The sequence below is a fragment of the Anastrepha ludens genome, chromosome 6 (assembly GCF_028408465.1).
Source record: "Anastrepha ludens isolate Willacy chromosome 6, idAnaLude1.1, whole genome shotgun sequence".
Classification (NCBI taxonomy): domain Eukaryota; kingdom Metazoa; phylum Arthropoda; class Insecta; order Diptera; family Tephritidae; genus Anastrepha; species Anastrepha ludens.
In genome coordinates, this window is record NC_071502.1 from 69,017,411 (window position 1) to 69,042,446 (window position 25,036).

At 35.2% G+C, this 25,036-nt stretch overlaps 1 protein-coding gene across 1 annotated transcript in view; it reads right to left on the reverse strand.

Moving 5' to 3' along the window:
• Positions 1-25,036, reverse strand: part of LOC128867100 (integrin alpha-PS3) — a 90,577-nt gene that overhangs the window by 24,549 nt on the left and 40,992 nt on the right. The window contains exons 3-11 of the mRNA XM_054108199.1: positions 7,588-8,338; positions 7,292-7,507; positions 7,127-7,229; positions 6,482-7,060; positions 5,967-6,096; positions 5,523-5,888; positions 3,337-3,406; positions 2,960-3,275; positions 2,388-2,887 (exon numbers count right to left, since the gene is read on the reverse strand). Of these exons, the coding sequence (XP_053964174.1) occupies positions 2,388-2,887; positions 2,960-3,275; positions 3,337-3,406; positions 5,523-5,888; positions 5,967-6,096; positions 6,482-7,060; positions 7,127-7,229; positions 7,292-7,507; positions 7,588-8,338 (3,031 nt within the window). The remainder of the gene's footprint in view (positions 1-2,387; positions 2,888-2,959; positions 3,276-3,336; positions 3,407-5,522; positions 5,889-5,966; positions 6,097-6,481; positions 7,061-7,126; positions 7,230-7,291; positions 7,508-7,587; positions 8,339-25,036) is intronic.

Below are 25,036 nucleotides of genomic sequence, written 5' to 3' on the forward strand. Positions count from 1 at the left end.
CGGATCCAACATTCTCTCTCTCCGCATATTGCACCTTGTGATTATCACTTTTGCCGTGGACTTCAATTCCATATGAGTAACAAGAACTACTCCCCATAAGAAGTTATAAAAAGGGATATCGAAGCGTATTTTGGCTCCAAGGACAAACAAATTTTTGAGCAGAGAATTAAAAATTTGCCTAAACATTGGGAAGAAATTGTAAATAATGAAGGAAAATATATTATTGATTAATAAATACTTTAAACATCTTTTTTATTAATTTTAAAACCACCTTTAAAAAACGCACGAACTTATGGACTGACCTGATATTTTGTTTTCCAATTTGGTAGTTTGAATATCAAAAGTCCAACCCAAATGTAAACAAATAAATAATAAACAAGCAATTTCCCACCTTTTCCACCACGTTCAAATAATCAACAATTTTACTGATATCACCTTTTACAGATATGCTTTGCTTTATCTTTATTTATCTCAAGCTTTTCGGAATTGCATTGCGCTTAATGCCCTTAGAAAGATGAAATTCCGGATAAAAAAACCTTTGAAACGGTTTTGTGTTTCTGGTCTCAGTATAAGAAGTTTGAGCGAGCATCAGAGATGCGAATAGTATTTTTGCTGCTGTAACTGTCAAGCATTCGTCTCGGTAATGGGAGGCTCTGGGAGGCCAATTGTCGAAAACGTCGATGAAAACATGGAAACAGTCCACCATATAAACGAGGACTTGAACATTGCAAACAAGTTTTTTAGAACCACCCAATAAGTTGGATACAAAAGAAACTGGATATATGGATGACACTATATTCCATTATACTTATCACCGCGTTACACACATTCTGTCCTATGAACCAAATATACTTTTTCGGAAAGGGGATAAAAAATAAAAAAATACACATATACACATAATCGCCGATACACGTGTATTTTTATTTTTTCTCCCCTTTCCGAAAAAGTATATTTGGTTCATAGGACAGAAAAAAAGTTCGTTTTTGTAACGCAGTGTATATGTAGCCACAAGGAATAACAGCTTAAGTGGAGATAGGACTAAGTTGAGTTATTGTTACATTTGTATTCCTTGTATCATTGCGGCTCAAAAACTGTATATTTTATACCTATAAAACCGAACAGCTAAAGTCGATATTCGCTTTTTATGATTTTGAAATTTGGATTTGGCCTATCTGTATTTACTTCTACAGTTTTTGGAAAGACTTTTTAAATAATTAAATAAAAAGGATTTGATTCTAAAACGTGTCGTAATTGTATTCAGGCATTAAATTACCGCCTAGCATAGGATAACATTTCAAATCATAACATTTGAGAATCGTTCCATATGGAATTACAGCTAAAGTCGAGTTGAGATTTAAAAAACCAAAAATAAAACAAAAAAACAAGGAAAAGGAGAAAAAGCTTAACTGCTTATATTGTTCACTTCTCTTAAGTTAACGGTTTTTTCGTTATGAATTTCTTTATCATCGAAATTCACAACGAACTGTTGAACACTTGCCGAAATCAAGTTTAGTTATATTTCTTGTACGCAATATATATATTTCCCTACTGAATCGCAAAAAAATCGGCCAATTTCGTTAGCAGATGGTGAGCAGTTATGCAAAGTGGGCCACATACAGCAACTGCAAATGAAAACAGTCGTGTTCGAAGCCAGAATTCACGGTCAGGAAGGTTTTGCTGTGTATTTGGTGGTATTGACACTTTGGGCCGCTCCCGTAAGTTCCTAAGACAGTCGGTGCTATGTTATCGGAACGACCCGGATTTATATTGGCCCAGGATTGTCCCTCCAGCTACAACAATACCCGCTCCCGTACACCCAAACTCTTAATTCGGACCTATATTGTCAACAATTAGGTCATCTGAAGGAAGCAATCGCACAGAAGCGACCAGCTTGGGCCAATAGGAGCGGAATTGTGTGTCACACACACATGACTTTAGTCGCTCTCCAGCAGCTCCGGGAGCTTAGTTGATAAATTGTAAATTTAAAGTTGCTAACAAATTCTGTTGATTTTTTATAATTTGCTTAGCTGTGGGTGTCGCACATTTAAACATATAAAAAAATACTTCGTACATACAAGGTGAATAGCACCGTTGGCTAAAATATTATAGAGTATCAACCGACTATATTTTTATAAAAAAGGAAATACATTCAAAAAAGCAAAGGAAAAATGGCGAAATCGGTCAAAATGTTTAGAAGATATAGTTTTGCCGCGTTCTATCATACTTGTATAAACATGTTCGATCACTGTTTCAAGCTTCACAAAGACCACAGTTGAATGAAAGAGGCTGAGTGTTCTGACTCAGAGTGTACTACGAAACCATGAACCTTACAGTTTCCAAAATGAAACTCTATAAAATGTTTTCTTATCCATAACTGTCACACTCACCTTATACATTCCATAAGTCATTAGCGCCAATAGCAACAGTCCACCCAGCACAGCTAATATATACACCCAGAATGGTGTGCCATAGAGTTGATGCTTCGACACAATATTGTAGTCGATGCTCTTTCGTATTGCCAGCGATTTCTCATTAAAGTCACCGATTTTTTTCACATCCAAACCGATTAGTATAACAAAATATTCCCACGGTTCAATTAGTATTTGATTAATCTCATTCAAATCGACCTGATATTTCATATTGACAGTGATGGGCTTCTCAGGATTGAAATTATAGACACGCATAACAGCACGCACACATATTGTCATTTCGGGATCATTACAATTGAAAACGATGGTACGATTCACCGGCAGTTTACCCTTCAGTTCTTCGCCCAACAACTCGTGCGCTTTTACTATACGCGCATACTGTGCTTTGGTTGCCGTATGGGCAGCAGCTTGCCGACGTCTGCGACGTAAAGACATGTTCGAGGTGTCTTCTGTGTGATCTGAAGACAAGGAGAATAAGATGCATGAATTAAAGTCAGAGTATAGAAAGTAATTCATTTTATTTAACTTACAACTATCACTTTCCACTGTCATATCATACAAGCTGTTGTACTCATAAGTCGTGCTACTCTTTTTATACTCCTTCAATTTGGACGCTGTGGTCGTGCTGTGAGTACTCGTCGAAATCTCTATAGTATTCATTATAAGCTGTGTATTGTTTTGATAATAATCGATACCAATCAATTGGGCGTCGTAGACAGCCTGCATATTTATTCTATCCATTTCGATTATTTGTATGGTGTTTGTAGTACCGGGCACTTTATATGCCACAGGTATATAGAAGACCACATCCATGGCGCCGACCGTACTGGGACCCACGCTTTTTATCTGTTAGAGAAAAAGAAGATTGCACAGGAATAAAATTATAAATATTTGATTGAAAGCTCACCTCATAGTTATTAATGATTTCCGTGGTGTTGCTAATTTTTTCCAGGTTGACATGAGGCGTTTTGGGGATACTAAGAAAATAAAAATAATTAAAATAAATGTGTAAGTAAGAAATAAGATTTTATCGGAAGAAAAATAATAATAGAAATAAATTCGTGAAGCCCTGATCGAGAGTAAGCCATAGATTAAATGTATGGTCGTTATCGCGATACCCCTCTGAGAAATATTTTGCAGTCAGGATGATAAAAAACATGCTGAATTTTTACTTTAGTTAACTCTGTCCACTCCCACAAAAATTACGTACCGATATATTATAGCTATTTATAAATATAATTCTGGAGTTACACTTAAGAAATTAAATTTATCCACACATTCCAAAACCAATAATTGCACTCTTGGCCGAAGTGGGTATAAAGTTTAACCTCGCTTTCAGTTAATTTGATAGATTCAGATATTCAGTTGACGTAATAATTGGATATTTCTTTTAATTTTGTACTGTTGTATTATGGTATGGTTTTCCATTTTTATTGCTATTAACTAGCGAATTTATCGGACTATGCCGTCCATGGGCAAACATTTTTCTTAGCTCTATCTCTTTCTCTATACTTCCAGTCTAAGCTCTTTCCAACAGAGAACTATTTTCGTCTTCTGTATTCCGATATGACATACATATATCTACACATGTATAAATTTCGGCATAGCCACCAATGGCTTTAGAGTCACACCAACTAGGTGTGTGAGTGCTCCTCTTGCGAGTTACATATTCACAGAGTATACGATCTGGCGTCTCATTGTTCAATTCAAAAAAACGGCAGACGCTTTTTTCTACTTATCCTAGTTTCCTGAAATGATAGCGCAGGCTACAAACTCCCGAATAGTATTCAGTGAAATTACCAAGTCTTTTCTATTCAGGTTTAGCAGTCTACTTGATAAGGAAGAACATATTGTTTTCCCTGCCTCAGTCGTGAATTTTCCATCCAAGGTCTTATGAATCCGTATCTTCACAGTTATTGATAACTTTCTTTATTTCGGCTTTGAAAAGCTCGCAAAATAGTTTTGGTTAATGGAATTTCGATATAGGGACGCGAGCTCACGGCCATCAGTATCTCATGTCCTACTACTCAACCATTCAAGACAGTGTTCCTTATTCTCAGGGTAATGAGGACAGTGAAACGTTCCTCAACGAATTTAGATGTTACTATGTGAGATCGGCCGCCGTAGCCGAATGGGTTGATGGGTGGTTACAATTAGGAATCCAGAGAGAATGTAGGTTCGAATCTCGCAGAAACACCAAAATGAAGAAAAAGTTTTGTCTAATAGCGGTTGCCCGGCAGGCAATGGCAAACCTCCGAGTGTATTTCTGCCATGAAAAGCTCCTCATAGAAAATATCTGCCGTTCGGAGTCGGCTTGAAACTGTAGGACCGTCCATTTGTGGAACAACATCAAATCGCACACCACAAATAGGAGGAGGAGCTCGGTCAAATACCCTAAACGGGAGTACGCCCCAATTATATATATATGTGAGACTGCAGGGCACATAAGGTTGCCTGGCTGTCGTGAAGTCATTCTTTGCCACGAATTTCTATATTAAGAGGCGTAGTTTGAAAAACTATGGAATAATTTTATGGTTATGGATTTTGATATGTCATATTATTATTATTACTATTATTTATTAGAAGAATATAAAATATTACACTAACTTAAAAACAAAAAAGAGCACACTAGCTGCTTGGGTCTTCGGTGCTTGGTAATTATGAGATTATGTTTAAGTTTTAATGACATTTGAAAAACTATGGAATAATTTTATGGTTATGGATTTTGATATGTCATATTATTATTATTACTATTATTTATTAGAAGAATATAAAATATTACACTAACTTAAAAACAAAAAAGAGCACACTAGCTGCTTGGGTCTTCGGTGCTTGGTAATTATGAGATTATGTTTAAGTTTTAATGACATTTTTATAAGCTTTCAATTAGGCCGATTACCTTAATAAAGTTAAATATTTTAATGACATTCTCTGTTGTGGTATATTATGTCATATAAAATGACCGATCTTTTATTTTTCTTTATCTTCTAGTCTCTTTGCATGTTTTATACACTCTCCCAACTATCCTTTACGCATCTTCCGCTATCTTAATCCCTCCTATAGCATATTTATTCTTCGTTGTAATTAACTTACCCAACAATATCGATTTCGGTGAACTCTCCAAGCGTTATTACATCGGTGACCTTATTATTAGCTTCATTTGCTTCTTTGCCTGTACTGAACACTTTGGCCGTCAGAACCATGGCCTTTCCCGATATACTCGCCACATCGAAAATTACGGTAAACGAATCTTTGGCGCCTCTCGCCATCGCCACGCCATTATTTAAATCACATTCTAAATAATCAGTATCCTTAATACGACAGTTTCCAGGTATTTTGGCGAATGGCATGCGGTTTGATGAAGTGATACTGATTTGAGGTAGATATGCGGTTTCGCCATTGTTAGTTATGTCATAAGTGACGGACAGTGTGCGACTGCTGCCGAGAATGTATGTGTGACTGAAATGGATGGCAGGGGGGAATTTGTAAATAACATTTATTTACTTTTTCTTTTTTTTTTTAAACTGCAAAACTCACTCCAAATTGTGGCTTTTAACTTCAAGATCGGCCACGCAAATATCCGAACTACAGCCCGTGCTAAAGATGATTTTCTCACTATATACTTTCGACTCGGCGGGATCAACAGCGGCACATTTATCACAGAAAACTGTAAGGTAGAGAAAAATAAAAGCAAGATGAGAGAATATACCGCTGTAAGTTGCTTTTTGATCATCCCTGAGAGAGTAAGTCCACAAATTATTTCATAAGCCTATTGAGAATTGCAGCGGTTACGCTAGGCAAATGAAATTATAAAAGATAACAAATGAAATCAGAAAAATGTATTTCTGATAAAAAAAAGCTCATTATAAATAATATCTACCGGTCGGAGTCGGCTTGAAACTGTAATTCCATTTGTGGAACAACCTCAAGACGTACGCCACAAGTAGGAGGAGGAGCTCGGTCAAACACCCAAAAGGGGTGTACGCGCCAATTATGTATGTATGTATGTATATATATAAGCACCATCATAAGCCAGGGGATCGGTTACTCACCTTCAGATTTTGGCACTCCATTGATAAGATCATAGTGCATTTCCAACTCGATCGGCTTGAAGATATCCGCCACACTACTATGTACTTCACAATCAAATGAACGACATTGCTCTTGCAAACCTGCCGTCGTATTAAAACTAATCTCATTTGTGCGTGTTTGCAGCAGCTTAACACGCTTCACCTGCGGATCCACAACAATACGTATGGCCAGATCTTGATCTTTTATTTGTGTGGATGTGGTTGTAATTTTGTAGCATGCGGTGATCTTAAATGTGTTTTGATCGGTTTTGATTTCACGAGTTTGTGATTTAACTGTTGCGTATATCTTCACTACCGGATAGGCCCGATAAACGAAAATGGCCTCGGCATTTGGCGCGCCGACGGCAAAGTCGTTGAATCCGTTGTGATCAATATCTGCGCCCTTTGAAAGACCGTGTCCAAACATATGTTCACCATACTTGCTGACCACCGAATCTGGTGAGTTCAGGCGTTGGCTGTGTTGCGCTCGTAAACCGTCATTACTACCAAGATAGATGAAGACGGACCCATTGCCAGCAAATGGTGCACCAACAGCAATATCTGGTGGAGAAAATATGAATAATTATTTTATATATTTGTTTTGGAAAGAAGATAAAAATCATCTACCATTAAAGCCATCGTGATTGATATCTCCCAGCCTGCTGAGCGTGGTACCGAAGCGTGCTTTGCCGGTTGCGGGGTAAAGTATCAGTTTCTGTTCGAAGTTAAACTACAAGTAGAAAATAGCCTGTTAGCGGTGTTCGGCTTACTCATATTGTAATCTGCACTTACATTGCCTTTGTTAAGGAACACATAGATGGCGCCATCGTCGAAAGAACCCGATGTTGAGTGTTGTGGCGCTGAGACTACCACATCAGTGAGCCCATCACCATTGAGATCTTCTGTCAGCAGCGAATAACCGAAATATTCACCAAATTGCAGACCACGAAAAACATAAACGCGTGTCATCTTAAGCGTACTATCCTCAGAATATTTGTACAAATAGGCCTGTCGATGAGAGTGGAAGTACATAATTTATTTATTTTTAAATCACTTCCCTAATGACAGTGGATCTAAATGCTACTCACCTCTCCAGATTGCAAATTGGCCTGAGGCGCTGTCGCCACGTACATCAGTCGATTCTTTTCTTTGCTATCGAAGTAACCCGAAGCGACGGCATAACCAAAGTACGAATCATTCGGTTGATCTTCGGTGTTCAACGTATATTGACCCGAGAAGTCAAGTTGCCGAGCAACACGCTTTCTTTCGTATGTGTCACGCCTACTCAATATTGGATCCTCCTCAAACCTTTTGCGAACATGTATTGCCGAGCCCTTCCACGTATTAATACCAGGCGCCCCAATCACGAACTCTTCATTATTATCTGTCACATGTGCGCTTAGGCCCTCCTCCGCCAACATATAATAGTAACTACGATGATTGTTAAAAGTCTTCATTTGATCCGATTTTAGGCGTAACGGTGAGATCCTCTGAACATTGGTGGGATTGTCATTAAGTGTATCCTTGACCCAGTAGCAGATGCCATTCATTAAGTAATCATTAGCGGTGGGTGATAAGAACCGTGGCGCACAAATTAAGAGTTTATCGGTGTCCTTCGTGCCACCATCCATGGCAGCACCAAGCCACTGATTGTCACGGGCTTCATTGTCATAGGTGTATGAGTCGAACTTTTCGAGGGTGACATTACCTCTATCATCAATGACATATGGATTGCAGGTGGCTACGGGTGAGAGAGTGCAACGATAAATGGCACCAGTTTCATTGACGTTCCGCTGGGCGGGCAGTGTGGATTGAGCTCGTGGAGCACCAACAATTATGCTGAAAATATATGTAGGAAAATTAGTGTCAGTAATAACATTTCTATTTACTACGTAGGCACTCGTAAAAGGAGCTCTTCATTTGAAAAATTGCTATGCCTAATAAATCTGAAATCTGATGAATTTTAAAAATGAAGCAACACAAATTTTGCTTTGTTCTATTTGGTATGACTATGAGTAGAAATATAATATGAGTATGAGCATGGATATGAGTTTGAGTATGAATAGGAATTTGAATATAGATACAAAGAAAGTCCCATCTTTTCACCTTCCATTTTTGTTAGACAAGACCGAATGGCATGCAAATGATTTCGGAAATTTACGGCGTGTATAAAATCTGTTATTGAGAAGTATTTTCGAGAATGGCACAGCCTTGTAATTCATACCACAGCAAGGAACTGGAAGCCATACGAGTATAAGCCTGACGACATCGTGTGCTTTTACGTGTTAGAGATATTTCCTGAATGCCTTAGAAGATTTTTTTTTTGCATCGAGAGTTAACTGAGAACGAAAAATAAATCCATTATGATAACCCTAAATGCAGGATATCTTAAGTGAAGCTGACTGATCGAGCACATCAACACCGATGTAATAATTTTCTCTTTCCTAGGGGATTCAGGCCGAAATTAAGGTTGCAAAGGTTAGTTAGGAAATATCCTAATTGGCAAGCTGGTGACAAATGGGACGAAAGCGCAGTTGTCTATATTTCTAGGACAGTGGACCAAAAATTAAAATGTGGTCTAAAAAGTATCTAAAAAGAGAGGACATATCTGCTGTCATCAGAGGGTTTACAAAACACTTCTAAATACCAAAGCATGCAAAACACGATGAGGATGAATAAACGGATTCTCATCTCCTCTGCATCTTTCCCATCTTGTGCAAGAATACTCTGCGGGACTGATGACTTAAAGGGACATAATAGTTCAAGCGGGGGCTAGTTATTAAAAATGTGGACTAGTGGGAACTACTTAGACTAAAGGTGGTCCACCTTACTTATTTATTCTACAACAGACAGAATTAAATGCGCACATATATTCATGCATACCATACATACTTAATTGGTCTATGTATTATTGGAAATACTCTTTAGAAATCATTTTATTTACTGTTTAAAAATATCATATCGATGTAATAACTTTTCTGATAACAACGAAATATTTGTATTAGCACTGAGCTAAGACTCTTATCTGTCGACAAAAATATGCGCACTAAAAGAGCGCTCTAAACAGCGAGCTACGAGCGGGCAACAAATTCATCGAGTTTTTATGGTTCACATTTCGAGGCGTTAATTTGTGTATGATTGTATGTAAAAGAATGCCAACGCAATGAAGTTAATTAATCAAATCAAATAAATTTCACAGTTCTTGGGCAGTAAAGAGGGGGCAGACGAAAAGTAAGTTATTTATTTTTCTGGAAACAAGCGGCACTTTTATCTGCTTTTGAATTTTTAAAGTCAGAAAAGGTTGACCTATGAAAAAGAGAAAAAGCTAAAGAGTACGGTTCGCGCGTAACGCACGGTTCACGCAAATTTTCTTCTTTGCCGCCATAAGAAGCAAAGTTGCTCATCCAAATGTACGAATATTAAATTCATTCCAACATAATAAACTTAGCTGCTTTTTATTAAGGATACGTGTAAATAAATGTTATTTATCGAGGTTATTAAAAAACATAGTTTTTTGTTTGTTTTTTCTGTTTCTCATGGTAGGTAAACAGTAAGCAAAATAGTTCCCCAAATGTAATGCAACTTTGCATCTTTTACATATCAAATTTGTGGTTTTTCTCATTTGATGTGAACATCATACGTGACACCTTCTTCTTCGTTTATCAGTTGCAGAATTTGGAATCGAATCACACGGTAAATGTCTTCGCACTCCCGTTATAATATCTGAACCTACATATTCTGCATCACTTTCACTTATCATTCTAAATAACAATCGTCGAAATCATCAGGAGCATCAGAGAGCACATCAGCAAAATTACTTTCTAAACTGTTATCTCCTTCCACAAATCCACTATCAGGGAATATTTTTATAACGTTACTAAAATTATACACGGAACTGAACTGAAAAGAATTAAACTATGTACTAACGTCCTCAAAGGCTTTGCGAGTCACTTTCCAATAGTACCTCGTTGAGGGCATCGTATATAATAAACGGGGCACAAATGGACCATTGGTGTCAAAGGATGCGAAAATGATAAGATGCCTTTTCTAAACTAACAATGTTTTCTCGAAAGAACTATCCTCTCAATATTTGTCAACATTAAGAAGATATTGCCACACGCCCTGTGAAAATATTGAGTATTTTATATGAGAAAAGAACAAGAAAAATGCAACGCTTCCACAAATTATATATTGACGAGATCGAAATAAAATGATTTGATTCCTTTCTTTTGTACCAGTTAAAGTTTTCGTATCATTGTTTTGACAAACTTGCGTACATAGATAAACGAAAATCAGCCGAAAAATGCTTACCCCCACTTTTTGTAGAGAGTAGAAAAAGTCAGACATTCATCTGGTTCGAGTACAACAATTTAAGAAAAGGCACCGCTACCCCATGAATACGCAGAGAAAAACAAAAATAAAAATTTGATAGCTCTAACACAGAGCGGAATAAATTCATCATTAATTTTGTGAAAATGTTTAAGCGATTTTATCAGCATTGAGTTTAATATTTATTCGTAGCAGCGAACTGCAAGACTAATTACGATTCACATAATAATATTATAAGTATAGAAATGCCATTTATAACTAAGAAATAATCTCAATTTTTTATAGCTGAGGCAACTTGGTTGTCCTTTAACAAACACACTAAGTGTTGCTGATTATGCAAGAAGCACGATGGAGAGAATAATAAGGTGGTGCCGATCGTGGTACCGCTACTTTGCTCTCAGCGAATTTGACCAAATCGTTGTGTGTGTGTGTGACGTCGCATAAGAGTGTTTCATACTTTTTCTTAGGAGTGGTCGAATTTATTTAAAGAAAGTGGGGAAGAATACGACGGTGGTAACTTTGGAAATCGAACTAAAGGTTAATGCTGTGTTATTTTTCGGCATTGTAAAGCGTATGCTTTGGCGAATTCAGCATTTTCCACTAGAATACTGCAAAAATTAAAGTTGGCAATTGTTGCACAATGGCACATCGTTCAATTTTAATACTGGAATTCTTTACAAAAAAAAACATGCTGTCTATTAACCACTCACCGCCAGATTTAGATATGAGAAAGCGTAGTATAAATTAAATTAAATAAACAAAATTAAATTAAATAAAAAGGATCGACCACCGCCATCCTGAAAAATATTTCCAAAAACGAGTTAAATAAGTCGTACGATATGCTTCTCGACCATTCAGAGGGATGTACAAAAGTAGAGTCCTAAGAGAACTATTCTAAATAAAATAAATCAACTTTGTCAAAATCTTTTTTAGTAGTAGTTTTTTTTTGTTTGTTTTTAATTTGCACCAGTTCGGAAGCTTTCGCAATGGACCTCATACAAATACCTCGATTTGTAAGAAGTACTTTCTTCAGGGCGTCGTCTATTTACTTAAACTTCAGCGTAAATACTTATGAATGTATTAGCGGCAAACTTTGCAAAATATACTGCAATTTTTTTTTATACAAATGCATGGTGGCAATTTTCATGGCAAGGCAACACATCTAATCTTATCACCTCAGTCATATTTTGTAGTGTTGTACATACATACTTCACATTGTTGGTGTTGCCGTAGGTGCAGGTAACGTTTCTGCAATTCTTATGTTTCTTATATCAATTTTTTATTTTTTTATTTTGCATTTTTCGTTAAGTGTTGACTATGAATAAATTCCATTGTACCCGGTAAAGTTTATTTATATTATATGAATGCACATATCTTTCCGATCAATCGCTAAAAAATGGCTTTAAAATATTGAAGTATATCGCAAATTCAAAAAAATAGGCTAAATAAACTTGTCCAGGTGTATATGCGAGTAGTTCAAATATGAAGTAAATACATATATAAATGTGTAAAAGTGTATCAATATCTCTGCTTGTAGCTGACAGCCATAGACACCACAGACACAATCCATTCAGCGATTTTGTCTTTTCTTTATCAATCCACTGGTATGTTTATTTAAGTATGACTTCATCTTCTGTCTACTACACAGCAAATGCTTGAAATTTATGCTAACTTCTGGCGTTTATTTTCTTTGCTGTTATTTTATTTAATTTTTTTTACAAATTTAACAAATAATAGAAATAATTAAATGTCATTTCATAAAAATAGAGAGAGAGAGAAAATATTCACATACGTATATTAAGGCACTAAAACATGTAAATAAATCATCAAAACTTTATATATTCATGTGCACGTCCTATGTGATACAAAAGAGAAAAAACTATAAAATTAATATCTTTGAATAAACTCAACCCATACACTAGGCAACGACCGAACGTCGACTTTTAAACCGAGCCGAATCGAACCGAATTTCGAACAATTTCAATCGAAACCGAACCGAAGTCGAGGCGAAAATTTTAAAAGCCTCAAGTAAAATCAAATATTTTTATTTCTAAAAAGGAAAAATGGGTGCATAAGTGTCAGTATTCAATTCAAATCAGCACATAAAATATACTTAATTATATTTATAAATATAACGAATAAAAACTTTTGTTTACATGTGTAACTGTTGAAATTATTTAATATTCATAGAACAATAATTTTATATTGTAAGGTACAAGCCTTAACTCAATGTCATTTTAGGCGTCTAGGGAGAGAAATTCCCCGGTATTTTTCACTAGCCCCACTCGATGGAGGAGGATATGGCACTTCAAAGTAGTACTTAAAAAAAATATGGGTTTTAAAAACAGTATTGATAAAATGTTAATAAAAATAAAAGTAATTACAATTTTAGAACAAAAAAGCTGAACTAAAACCGAAAAGAGGTTTTGTGGGCTCACTTGGCCAAAGCTGAAGCCGAAGTTTGGTCGTTCTCTCATATTATATATACAGTGAACAAATACAAAGAAACAAATGTGTTAGAGGCTTTATTGTGATCACAGTGTAAAGTGAAATTGTTTTTAAATAACTTTTAAGATATTTATTAATTATTCTAAATCTACTTTATCTCCTTTAAATTACTTCCTCCCCTTCCCTGAAATAATATATATGATACCAATGGTTTTACCAATCCCCGAAACAATTGCTGAAGTCGATTTCCGAAATAGTGCCAACGAAACGGAGTCTAGAGTTTAGGCGAATTTGGTGATTGTGAAATGAAATATGTTTTGAATTTTTCGAGAAAACATATATTAAAATATTTATCTGTGCATGATCGAAATTAAATGCTAACAATATCAGCCCAAACCAGGTATCTACTTATAATTATCAACCAACAAAGTTTGATCACTAGAACTTTGAGTTCATGTTGATGGTTATTTAGAGTTAGTTTCGTCTTCAATGCTTTTTCTACCTACTTTAAATTGTTTGGCTTTCATTTTGGGGCAACATCATCTCTGTTTTTCGCAGCATACTTTACGTATCACAAATAAAATTTAACGTGATTTCCAGGATCAACAAAATTAAAAAAAATATATAATCGCTTATATTATGGACATGAAAATTTGCACAGATATCAATGAAAGTAACATTGGCCTAACAAATCAAAAGTAAACATTGCAGAATCGATTCGCCCTCGTATTTGAAGTTTAAGCTTTCACCTCCTTTGTGATCACAATTTTTAAAACTTCGTATCGGGCAAGAAACAATATTAAATTGAATTAAAGGTGTTGGGTGACACAGTTCCAACTTCTGTACTAAATAACGCCGTATATAAGTATATATCTATTCTGCGTAAGATTTTTGGACCTTTGAGCGTTGGCAACGGCGAATATCGCAGGCGATGGAACGATGAGCTGTATGAGCTTTACGACGACATAGACATAGCGCAGCCGTAGACCTGTTGGCTGAGTCGTCCGAATGGATACGCTCCGGCTCTGAAAGTATTCGATGCGGTACCAGCTGGTGGTAGTAGAGGAAGAGGAAGGCCTCCTCTGCGTTGGAAAGATCAGGTGGAGAAGGACTTGGCTTGGTTAGCACGAGAAAGAAACGACTGGCGCGCTTTGTTGAACTCGGCCAAAATCGCGTAAGCGGTTATCGCGCCAATTAAGAAGAAGATATATCTATTTATTGGAATTTAATAGCAAATTGTGGTTTCTTGGTTTCCCATATAGAATTACATCGGATGCCATATCTAATCAGGGAACGTCTTAAAAAGATAACTTGAAATTCTAGGTGGTTCCTCCATTAATATAGGTATACTTGCGAACAACATTCGCCACACTGAAGTCTGATTTTTCCAACTCGATTCATGATTGAATGTATTGGTTTCGTAGAATGGTAATTTATGAACTTTGTTTCTATTTCGAACAGTAAACTTCAAAAATGGGTTTTAACTGCTGTCGTCATTCTCCTGGCAATGGCAAGTCTTCAATTGAAAATACATGTCATTATCAAGAAACGCATTTAGCGCCTTTCATAAGAGGGGTGAAGCTCTATAACCAACATTTAAGCCTATGTTTCATTATTTGATTTATCAAAGTTTTTATTTGGGTCCAAAATGGTTCTAACATAAATAGGTGAAATTCTATTACACCGAAAAATTTAGTAAAGTTTGTGGTTTTATTTAAAGGAAATGTGTTACTTCAGTTTTTATAGCGGTTTTCTTTAACATATTGCGTACAAAGCTAATTACAAATTTATATTGAATATTTTTAACATTAGTATTTATAATATTTTCCTATAATTCTAAATTCAATATATGTAAGTACCTACTCGTGCAAGTTTTAAAAAAAATTCAAGTCTTTGTTGCTGTTAAAAATTGTTCAAGTTACCTGTAAAGTGACTTAACCCGCCGTCCTTAGCGCTCCATTTACCTTACTACCATTATCCACCACACGGAGTACTCTATGTCCCCAAATTTAAATTAATTGTGATTAAAATATTTTAGATTTTATCATTAATTTTCTTTAAGAATAAATTTTTATTACACACATTACATTATTTAAAAACAGTTATTATATTTAAAGCAAATTTACAAAACAGTCCATAAATTATTTGAAATCTTGGGTGGTTAAGCACTTCTATTTGCACTTCACGTGTACGCTTTTTTTCGTTCGAATCCTGGAATATTTTCTTGTCGTGAGGGCAACGTGTAAAACGCTGAATGAGTAACCGCAGCTCCCGAGGCAATGTTTTAATTAAGCTTCGACAAGTAAGATGAGTTTCAATTAGGGAAAATACCAAAGGCTTAATTAAATCCTTGCGCTTTATATTGTGCTCTATATGGAAAGTGTCAAATACTATATGAACATTTATACAATCAATATCAAGCAATCAAATGGACTCGAAGTAGTCACCTGGAGCAAGAGCGGGCTACTGAATAGTCAGATTTCAGTCTATTCAGTCTATACACAATGGAAGTTTTTTATGCGTCTATGCGTTTACAACATTTAGAGTAGCAGTCTGATAACTGAAAACTACGGAAAGAATTATAAAATACATTCAATTGCTTATAATTCTTCATACCATTGCCACCATCGATGCCATCAATTATTTCGTCATCGTTTTCCTCTTCTAAACAGTAAGAGGTAACGAAGGAACAACATAGCATAAATTGTCGCGTGGGGCGAAATATGCCCTATAATATTTAAAACGACTGTCTTTTATAATGCCGGTGCAATAACTGAGCGAAATCACACAGCATACGTTAAGCATAGCACCACGTGAAGCTATAGGCAGGCCCGTAAGTTAATGCCCCACGCGACGGACGGGAACAGCCAATAATGTTATTTAATGTTTAAAATTATAATTTATTTCTTAATTTGGTTGTATCAATTTTAAATCAAAATCGGAATTATAGAGTGGCGGTGGATCTTTACGCAGCCTAAATTTGCGAAGTTGAAGTCATCAGAGCAATTAGTATTTGGTACATTTTTTCCGCTCGGAACTTGACAAACATATCGCTTAAGATTAATATCAACATTACTTAAACAGACGACACTCTTAACGTATTCTCTTTGCAAATAATTAGTAAGGATAAGGATAAAAAAAATATTCTCCAGAAGGCCAAAAGGTCATGGAGAGAAGAAAATACTTGTGTAACAACCAGGCTTATTTGACCGCAAATAGATAAGAAAAGATCAGGAGAATTGCTCAACCTCTCAAGAGAGAACATCTCGAAGATTGTGGCTTGTGTCACCGGTCATTGACTGTGGGTAGGCACTCTTTTAGGCTAGGAGTATTTTCTCACGAATACTGCAGAAGTTGTAGAGACGACGAAGAGGAAGAAACAGTAGAACACTTCCTATGTAATTGTCCAGCCTTAGAGAGGAGTAGAGTAAAATTGTTAGGAAAACACCATTTTCACTGACTTACGGATCTATCCGGTTTTGGGATAAAACCTAGCCTACGCTTCATAAGAGAGTCTAAATTGTTCCATTATAAATAAACAGCAAGGTTCCTGTGTTACACAGTGGTATCGTCTAAGTGAGTTGGCTAGTCTAAGCCGACCGCCACAAAAACCTAATCTAACCTAAGGATTAGTTTAAAGTTAATTTCCAAAACTGAATATGGATGTGGAGGCTGCACAAGTAAATGAGCGGCAATTAAATAGAAAAAAGCGAAAAGGTGCTAAATAACCATTTTAAAAAGGACTGGAACAATAGTCCAAACGAAAAAAATGAGCAAATCTGCTCCGCAAGCTAATAAAATAATAAATAAGGTAACAAATGAGTAGCTCGGATTAACTCTCAGCTCTGCTCAATAGCAACTGTCCTCCTCTCTCAAAGCTAAGCAATAGATAAGCGTAAATATTACAAATTAATCAATTTTCCATCAGCCGCGAAACAACTCTTCGCTTTTAGATAAGATTAGATAAGATATAATACATTTTAACATTTTTTCGACGCCGGCTTTCGTACCTAAGTTTTATCGTTCTTAATCCATTCAAAATAACACATAAAAAGATCAAAAACTGACATAATTTATCCTAGGTATTTGCATATAAATTTCACGTTTGATATTTTTACAATAATAATAATAGTAATAAAAAATAGTACTAATAATAAAAGTAAAAATAACTGTAATAATTAAAACATATAAAATGATAATAATAAATGAAAAAAGATAATTTAAGAATAAAATTGTTAATAATAGTATCAATATTAATACGTAATAATAATAATACTAATTGCAACAATACTCATAATAATCATCATGACAATAAAATAACTTCTTACACTTTTGTTCAAATTTCTACAAATTGTATTCGTATCGCACAGACATACCAACTCATTTAGTAATACAAGTGTTTTCTTTAAAACCAACACTCAACAGACTTATTTTTATCGTAATACGAGTAACTATGAATCACTCAACGAAAAGTATGTCTCACACTACTTTAAACCCGAAAAAATCATGCGTAACCGCTGCTAATAAAACCACAGCCACCAAAGCCACCACATCACGCACACACACACCTTGCACTTCCACAAACACCACACACCAAACACTCACTCACTTACTCACCCCAACGGTCGCAAGCTTAAGGTAAATCCAAAGTAAGAAGACTCCACTTTTGGCAAAGCGGTGGCAAATTGTGGATCCCTAAGAATTATATTCGGTTGCGGCGATAAATTATATGCCCGTAATGTAAATGTGTGTAGCGTTAAAAGCACAAATGGCAATAGAATGTGAGAATAGCTTAAAAGCGCCATTTCCGAGTCAAATGATTTTAATTTATTTAAACGCGTATATTTTTTTATATCAATATATTCTTTTCGGTTATCAAATCGATCACAAATTCGGTTACGCCGATAGCAACGGCAAATATTCGTTATACGATATGCCTTATATGGCCACGGCTTTGTTTAATTCTATCACTAACTAACTGACTAACTGGTTAAGTAAATTATAGCAACCTATGTCGCTGCGCGTTCGCAATCAACTAACAAACCATATTCTCCAACGCAATGCAATGGGCAAGGCGCGCAGCTAAGTTAACTGGCCGCTCAGTTGAAGCAGCGCCAAGTGCTCGCGCTGTATCCACCATATCCACCATCAACACCTTATACCTGTGCACTTATTCGCTCTGCAATCAACAATAAAGCTGGCAAGTGTACTTATGTACATATTCACTTAAGGAGTAGTCAGACGTGGAATAAAAAATTATTTATCAACTTATTTTTCTATCCAAGTTATTTATTTTTCCGTGTGAATATGCGCAAAGAGAATTAAGAAAGTTATTTTCAACTTTCCGTAAACCAATTTCAAAAAACAATTATAACAAAGAAAATGAACTTAAGAAATTACTTTCAACTTACCGGATTAGGTTGGGTTAGATTATTGTTATTTAATGTAGAGTTCACTCTATAGGAACAGAGGCACATTGTGGTGTTCTGATATCCCCCTAGATGTTTTTTTTTAGAGTTGCCATAGGTCTGATCTAAAAGTGATCTGAAATACTAATAAAATATTTGTCGACTCTTTCAGCGACAAAAATGTCAAGAACTGTTTACTATAAAGGGGCAGACAAATGTTTTTGGTCATTAGAGTTGGTTCAAGACTTGACAGAAACAAGAAATAAACAAAGCGATATCTGGATAAAAGGAAGAATTCCTGCTTGGAAAGCGTATCACAGCCGCGCAAGAGATAACACATATGTGATTCAAATTTTACAGAATTGCAACTGATAGAGTTAAAATATAATAATCACTATTAATTAAATTTAAATTTTATGCAAGCGGCATGGAAAAGCTAACATAACACAGCACATTTGTCATTAAATTACTTATTATTGTTAAAGTTATGTGCTGCCGCAGTTGTTTCTAAAAATAAACTAAATTGAAAACTCTGAAGAAAGCGATGTTTAGTATGGATTTTTGAACCACACTCTTTCACGCGAAACTTGTTCATTTAAAAAGGAGTCTTAGCTTGAGGAAATTGTTCTGAGAGTAAAGTTTTTCAAATAAAATGTTACTTTCGAAAAGTGCGCATTATGCAAAGTGGTATTGCCGCCATACTAATTTTCGAAATTATTAAATTAGAAAAGCTTTCCGAAAGTGCTTTTCATGCCCCATCTGATGACACCTTCAGTGTGTGCTGAGTGTGTAAACATTGGTGAGTGCTCGTTACTCATCGTTGATTTAATAAGAGAAAGTTTTGTTCGTAGCATCTCACACGTCGCGTATGAGTAATAAGTAAGCGGTAAGCTGCGCGTTGTTTTTAAATAACGTAGCCGGTTGATTCGTATGAAAGAGCACTAAAGAAGTAGGCTTCAAAGTGATGAATCGATGGTCCACTTCACACACCTCCACACACTATCGCACTCATTACTGTTGAAATGCTATACCATTGAGTAATCCGTTCAACTGAGAGCTATGTACAAAATGTTTTTCTCTGTTTTGATATATTTAGTTGCTGTTGCTGAGTATAATTAATGCTCATCTTTCTCTTTTCACTCATTTAAGTTCAACGTTCAATGATTCTCCTCGCGCAGACACTGTAATAAGTTTCCGGTTACCTGGAAGCTTTCATGAATCACTTCGAAAGCTATACCATTGAGTAATCCGTTCAACTGAGAGCTATGTACAAAATGTTTTTCTCTGTTTTGATATATTTAGTTGCTGTTGCTGAGTATAATTAATGCTCATCTTTCTCTTTTCACTCATTTAAGTTCAACGTTCAATGATTCTCCTCGCGCAGACACTGTAATAAGTTTCCGGTTACCTGGAAGCTTTCATGAATCACTTCGAAAGTCGCCAATTTTTCTATAACATGTCACATTACACATTTACAAATTTACAAGTAAAGTGTCTTGGTATTTAGCGAAATATATCGTTCATTGTTAAAAGCGTACCGTAAACACAAGCAGAAATGAGCATAATCTGACAGCAAAACAAAGAAGTGCTTATTGGCATGTTACAAATATTTATTTTTTGGGCCAAGGTGTGCCGACAATGGAAAACACTTCAAATGTATTTGCAATAAATATTTTTTATTGACGATACTGGAAATACGGCAAATAATGTGCGTATTAAAAACTTTTTTTGTTACATATAGAAACTCTGACAATTATCTTGATAAAAACCATGAACCTTTTTATTTGAAATCATTTCACTTTTTATAATGCAAGTAGATATACCCACACATTGTTTAAGAATTATATTTATTTGAAAAGGCACTGTTTTCAGAGCTTTTCCCACTACCAGTTGTAGTCAGACATTACCTGTACACATTCAGAATTTGCAAAAAAATATTTATTTATTTTTATTTCTCCTCTTCGTATTTCAAAAAGTTTTGTTAAGCCCGCTTGATTACACTAGTTTACACCAAAAATGGTCCTCGACCAAAAGGCGTTTTTTAAACTAATTTGAGGTCGCTGAAACCAAAAATGATTTTTTTTTTTTTTTCAAAGAACAGTTTCCGAGATATTCCTAAAAAACCAATTTTTTGGGCAATAGTGCAGTTATTGCCTGCAATCTTCACTAATGGCTCCTCATAAAAACTATCCGCCGTTCGGAGGCGCCATAACATAAAACTGTAGATTCCTCTATTTGTGGAAAAGCATCAAAACACACACAACAAATCGGAGAAGGAGCTGGCCTACACCCTTTATTTGATATGTATATCATTTATTCTCATTTATTCTGGCTGCTAATTGTTATATCCCTACAAAAACCACCAATATGTTTATTGAAGTTTATTATATAGAGGCAATTTTCACCATAAATATTCTCGAAATTATACCCATGTTTTTAAAAACGTATTGGAGTAAAATTAAAAAATATTGTAGAAAACTTGCGTATTTGAGCTTAAAATACTTAGCTACTACCGAGAAGTTTTGCTCACTGACAAAAAAATTCTGAGAAATATCCATTCAAAGTTTCAAAAAATTAGACGCATTTTCCGACACGATTTTTTCCTATAAAGAGTATTTTCCGTCTCACAAATAATTTAAGGCCAAATTGCTCATCAAAAATTGACTTTTTATTTTCAAAGTAAGTACTGTTTTCAATAATTTTTTTTTTTGTGTTTTATTGCAAAACCATATATTTTCAATTTCATAAAAAATTTAAAGCGAGTTTTATAAAAATTTTATCACTTTTTTTTTTTTTTTTTTTTTTGAAAAGCTACAATTCCAACATGTAAAATTTCACTTAATCCTGGATTAAGTACTAGACTACTAGACTTTTTTATATGTAGACTTTGGGAAATTCAATTGCGCACACAGTAAGACACGTTTCTGTCGAATGCGTTCAGGTGATCCAGCAGCTTTAAAATATTTACTTAAAATAAAGAATATCTCAAAGCTGCCGGAATAAAAATATAAATCTTTAAGTTGATAAATAATTACAGAAAAAATTATTGAAAACTTGCGCTCATTTAGGGTAAAAAAAAATCGATTTTGGTTTATTTGAGAAAATTAATGTACATAATCTCAAGACTGTTGTGTCCAAATTTTAAGTCAATCGGTGCAAAACTCACAAAGTTAGAGCATTATAACCGTTGGCCGCTCCGACTCGGCTACCTGCCGATAAGAGGCAAGATAAATCGATTTTCTGGAAAACGACGTTTTTCAAGTCGGGGGACACTTTTTCTCTGAATCTTCTCGACCGATCTTCCTGAAATTTTGTACACACTTTCTCTACATAATTACCGAGGTAACCCTGGGAGGTTTTTTTTTAATTTTTATTTATTTTACAATAAACAATATTATGCGATTTATCGTCTAAAAATCGCCCTTCTACTTCAAATGTTAAAAAAAATTTAAAAAAAAATTAAAAAAAAAAATTTTGTTTAATAAAAACTCGACAGGGTTACCTCGGACAATTGATTACCTAATGAAAACTCTTTGATTTTTTGATTTCAGATGATCCAATGCTGAGAAAAACTGCGTAGATCTGCTGTCAACGGCTCAATTTTGTATATTTTCTTGTGAAAATTTTTGAAAATATTTTTGAAATATGAGTTTGCAGTATACTAATTGGATAAATAAATTTACATGAATCATCTTTCCAAAAAAAATTCATAAATAAGTGCATATTTTTAGTGGAATTAACCCTACCCCCAGAATTTTCACAAAATGGCAGCTTTTAAAAGAAATGATTTCGATTTTTACGTTAAAATTTGGCCGTAAATTGATTATAAAATGGAAAATAAGTATCAGATTTACAAAAGGAACGATTAATTACTAGAAAATGTATCTTTAAAGATTGAGTTAAAACGGTTGACCGATCAAACAAGCCGTTTTCGAGATATCGTGTACACCGACTTGAAAAATGCCGTTTTGAAAAAAACACGTTTAAAGTTTCAATACCGGTTGACACATCTCCGAGGCATCTCTACATATTTAGGTATAACTCCGAAAGTATTGCTTAGATCTACTTCAAATTTCGTGCGTATACTTTTGAATATATGTACATTACAAAATTGCAATAAAAAAAAATCGATTTTTTTGAAAGTCATAACTGCGTATAACCCCTTAAGTCGTATCTCAGACTCCGGCCATTTCTAACGTTGTTGGGAATTTTTACAAATACCTCTAGCTCCTTAAAATAATTTTTACTGAAGGTAAATTTCATTAGGCTCCTAATATTCTATAATGTACGTGTTGCTTAAATAAGTATCTAACGCGCACCTGAGCCCTTCGCCCAAATAGTGACGGATAGTGGCAGAGAAGGTATTGCATAGCCTCATCATTCGCCGCATAGCGGTAACTTCCACGGAAATCTGTAAACCATTTTTACAGTCCCTGGATCGCTGATTGCGATTGTCCTGCCTCCCGCGGTTCAGGAGTTCACATATCTTGGTAGCCTAATTATTGCTAATGGTGACACCCTAGCTGATATATCAGTTAGATTAAGCAAATGAAAAGTAGTCTTTACATGTCTAAAAATATTTTTTTTTATTTGATATTCTAAATATCTTACTAAAAATTTCTAAAACTCACATTTTTAAGTAAAATGTGAAATCATAAAATTTTATTGTACGACTCCGAGCTCTCATCAACACCACAAAAAAGAGCATCCAAACTGCAAGCTTTTGTAAATTTTTGTCATTTGTAAATCGTTGTCTCCGTACAATAACACGCGCATGGTGACCAGAAAACTGCACAGCATTATGAAAATGAATTGAATAACATATTTTAAGCTGATATTCAACTGAGAAATGTTTTTCTTTCTTTTACGTACTATTTTCTATTTGTTCTGAAAAGGACAAAAAAGTCAAAGGGTAGTATTTCCCAAACAAATTATCTTCATGGTATTAAACATAGAATTATTTAACATCTTTATACCCGAGATGTAAGGAAATTTTCATTTCGTACGCCGTTTCATACTAGGAAGGGGTATATTGTGACCTCTGCTATAGAAACACGCGACACGCAAGCTTTAAAAGCGACGTAGGTATGTCAGGTTGTCAGATGGCTTTTTACTGCATAATCAAATATTCCCATTACTCAATTACTACAATTAGCATTGCCTGTCTCGCCTTGAAAAAGTCAAAGAAAACAATCGCAACCCACCGAATCAAAAATTATATTTAAAGATTCATTTGCAAGAATTCTAAGAAATGCAATTTTGCCACAACGAACTTATACTTACATATATGTCTGTGCTGAAATACTCTTTTTGTCTGAAATCGAGTAATAACTAAACAATAAAACCGTAAATTGAAAGAAATTTCGCTTTCATTAAAATACGCGAAGGTTCATTCGAATAATAATTTGCATGAATCAAGCAGAGCAAGATCATATCCATTAAAACTAATATACCCATTAAAGTTGTTGCAATCAATGAGTAGGCAAATGTGTGGGTATGCAATTTGATAGCTGCCTACATGCATATGTCTTTGTGTATGGATGTGTGTGTACGGGAATGTAAAATCAAAACATTTGTCCAGCGGTGAAAGCGAAAAATGCGATATCTATAGCTGAAAATCATTACCAAAACCGGCAAGCAATTTAGGCAAGGCAAATTAAATAGCAAAAGTCATTAAAATTCAAAGACGAAAAAAAAAACTAATTAAAGAAAAAAGGTTACAAAAGTGAATTGAAAATGCAAAAACTCACAAATCTATAAACAAAATATATACATATATAATTGGCGGGTATATCCTTTTTGGGTGTTTGGCCGAGCTCCTCTTCGTATTTGTGGTGTGCGCCTTGATGTTGTTCCACAAACGGAGGGACCTACAGTTTCAAGCCGACTCCGAACGGCAAATATTTTTATGAGGAGCTTTTTCATGGCAGAAATACACTCGGAGGTTTGCCATTGCCTGCCGAGGGGCGACCGCTATAAGAAAAAAACTTTTTCTTCATTTTGTTGTTTCACCGAGATTCGAACCTACATTCTCTCTGTGAATTCCGAATGGTAGTCACGCACCATCCCATTCGGCTACGGCGGCTTCCCACAAAACAAACAAAATAAGGACCATAAAAATACACTAAAAAAATATATATTAATATGAACGTAATGCGAACCGTGACAATTTCGCCGTCGGCGCAAACAAAATTATCGATAAACGCCAACAATCAAGCGAATGTCAGTTGAACAGAAAGGTTCACTAATTATTACTTGGCCTTAATGGTGTAAGCTGATGAAGCTGGCGAGAAATGGCCATAAGCGCGGAGTCAAAACATTGACCACCACTACCAACAATTCGCAAGAGCCA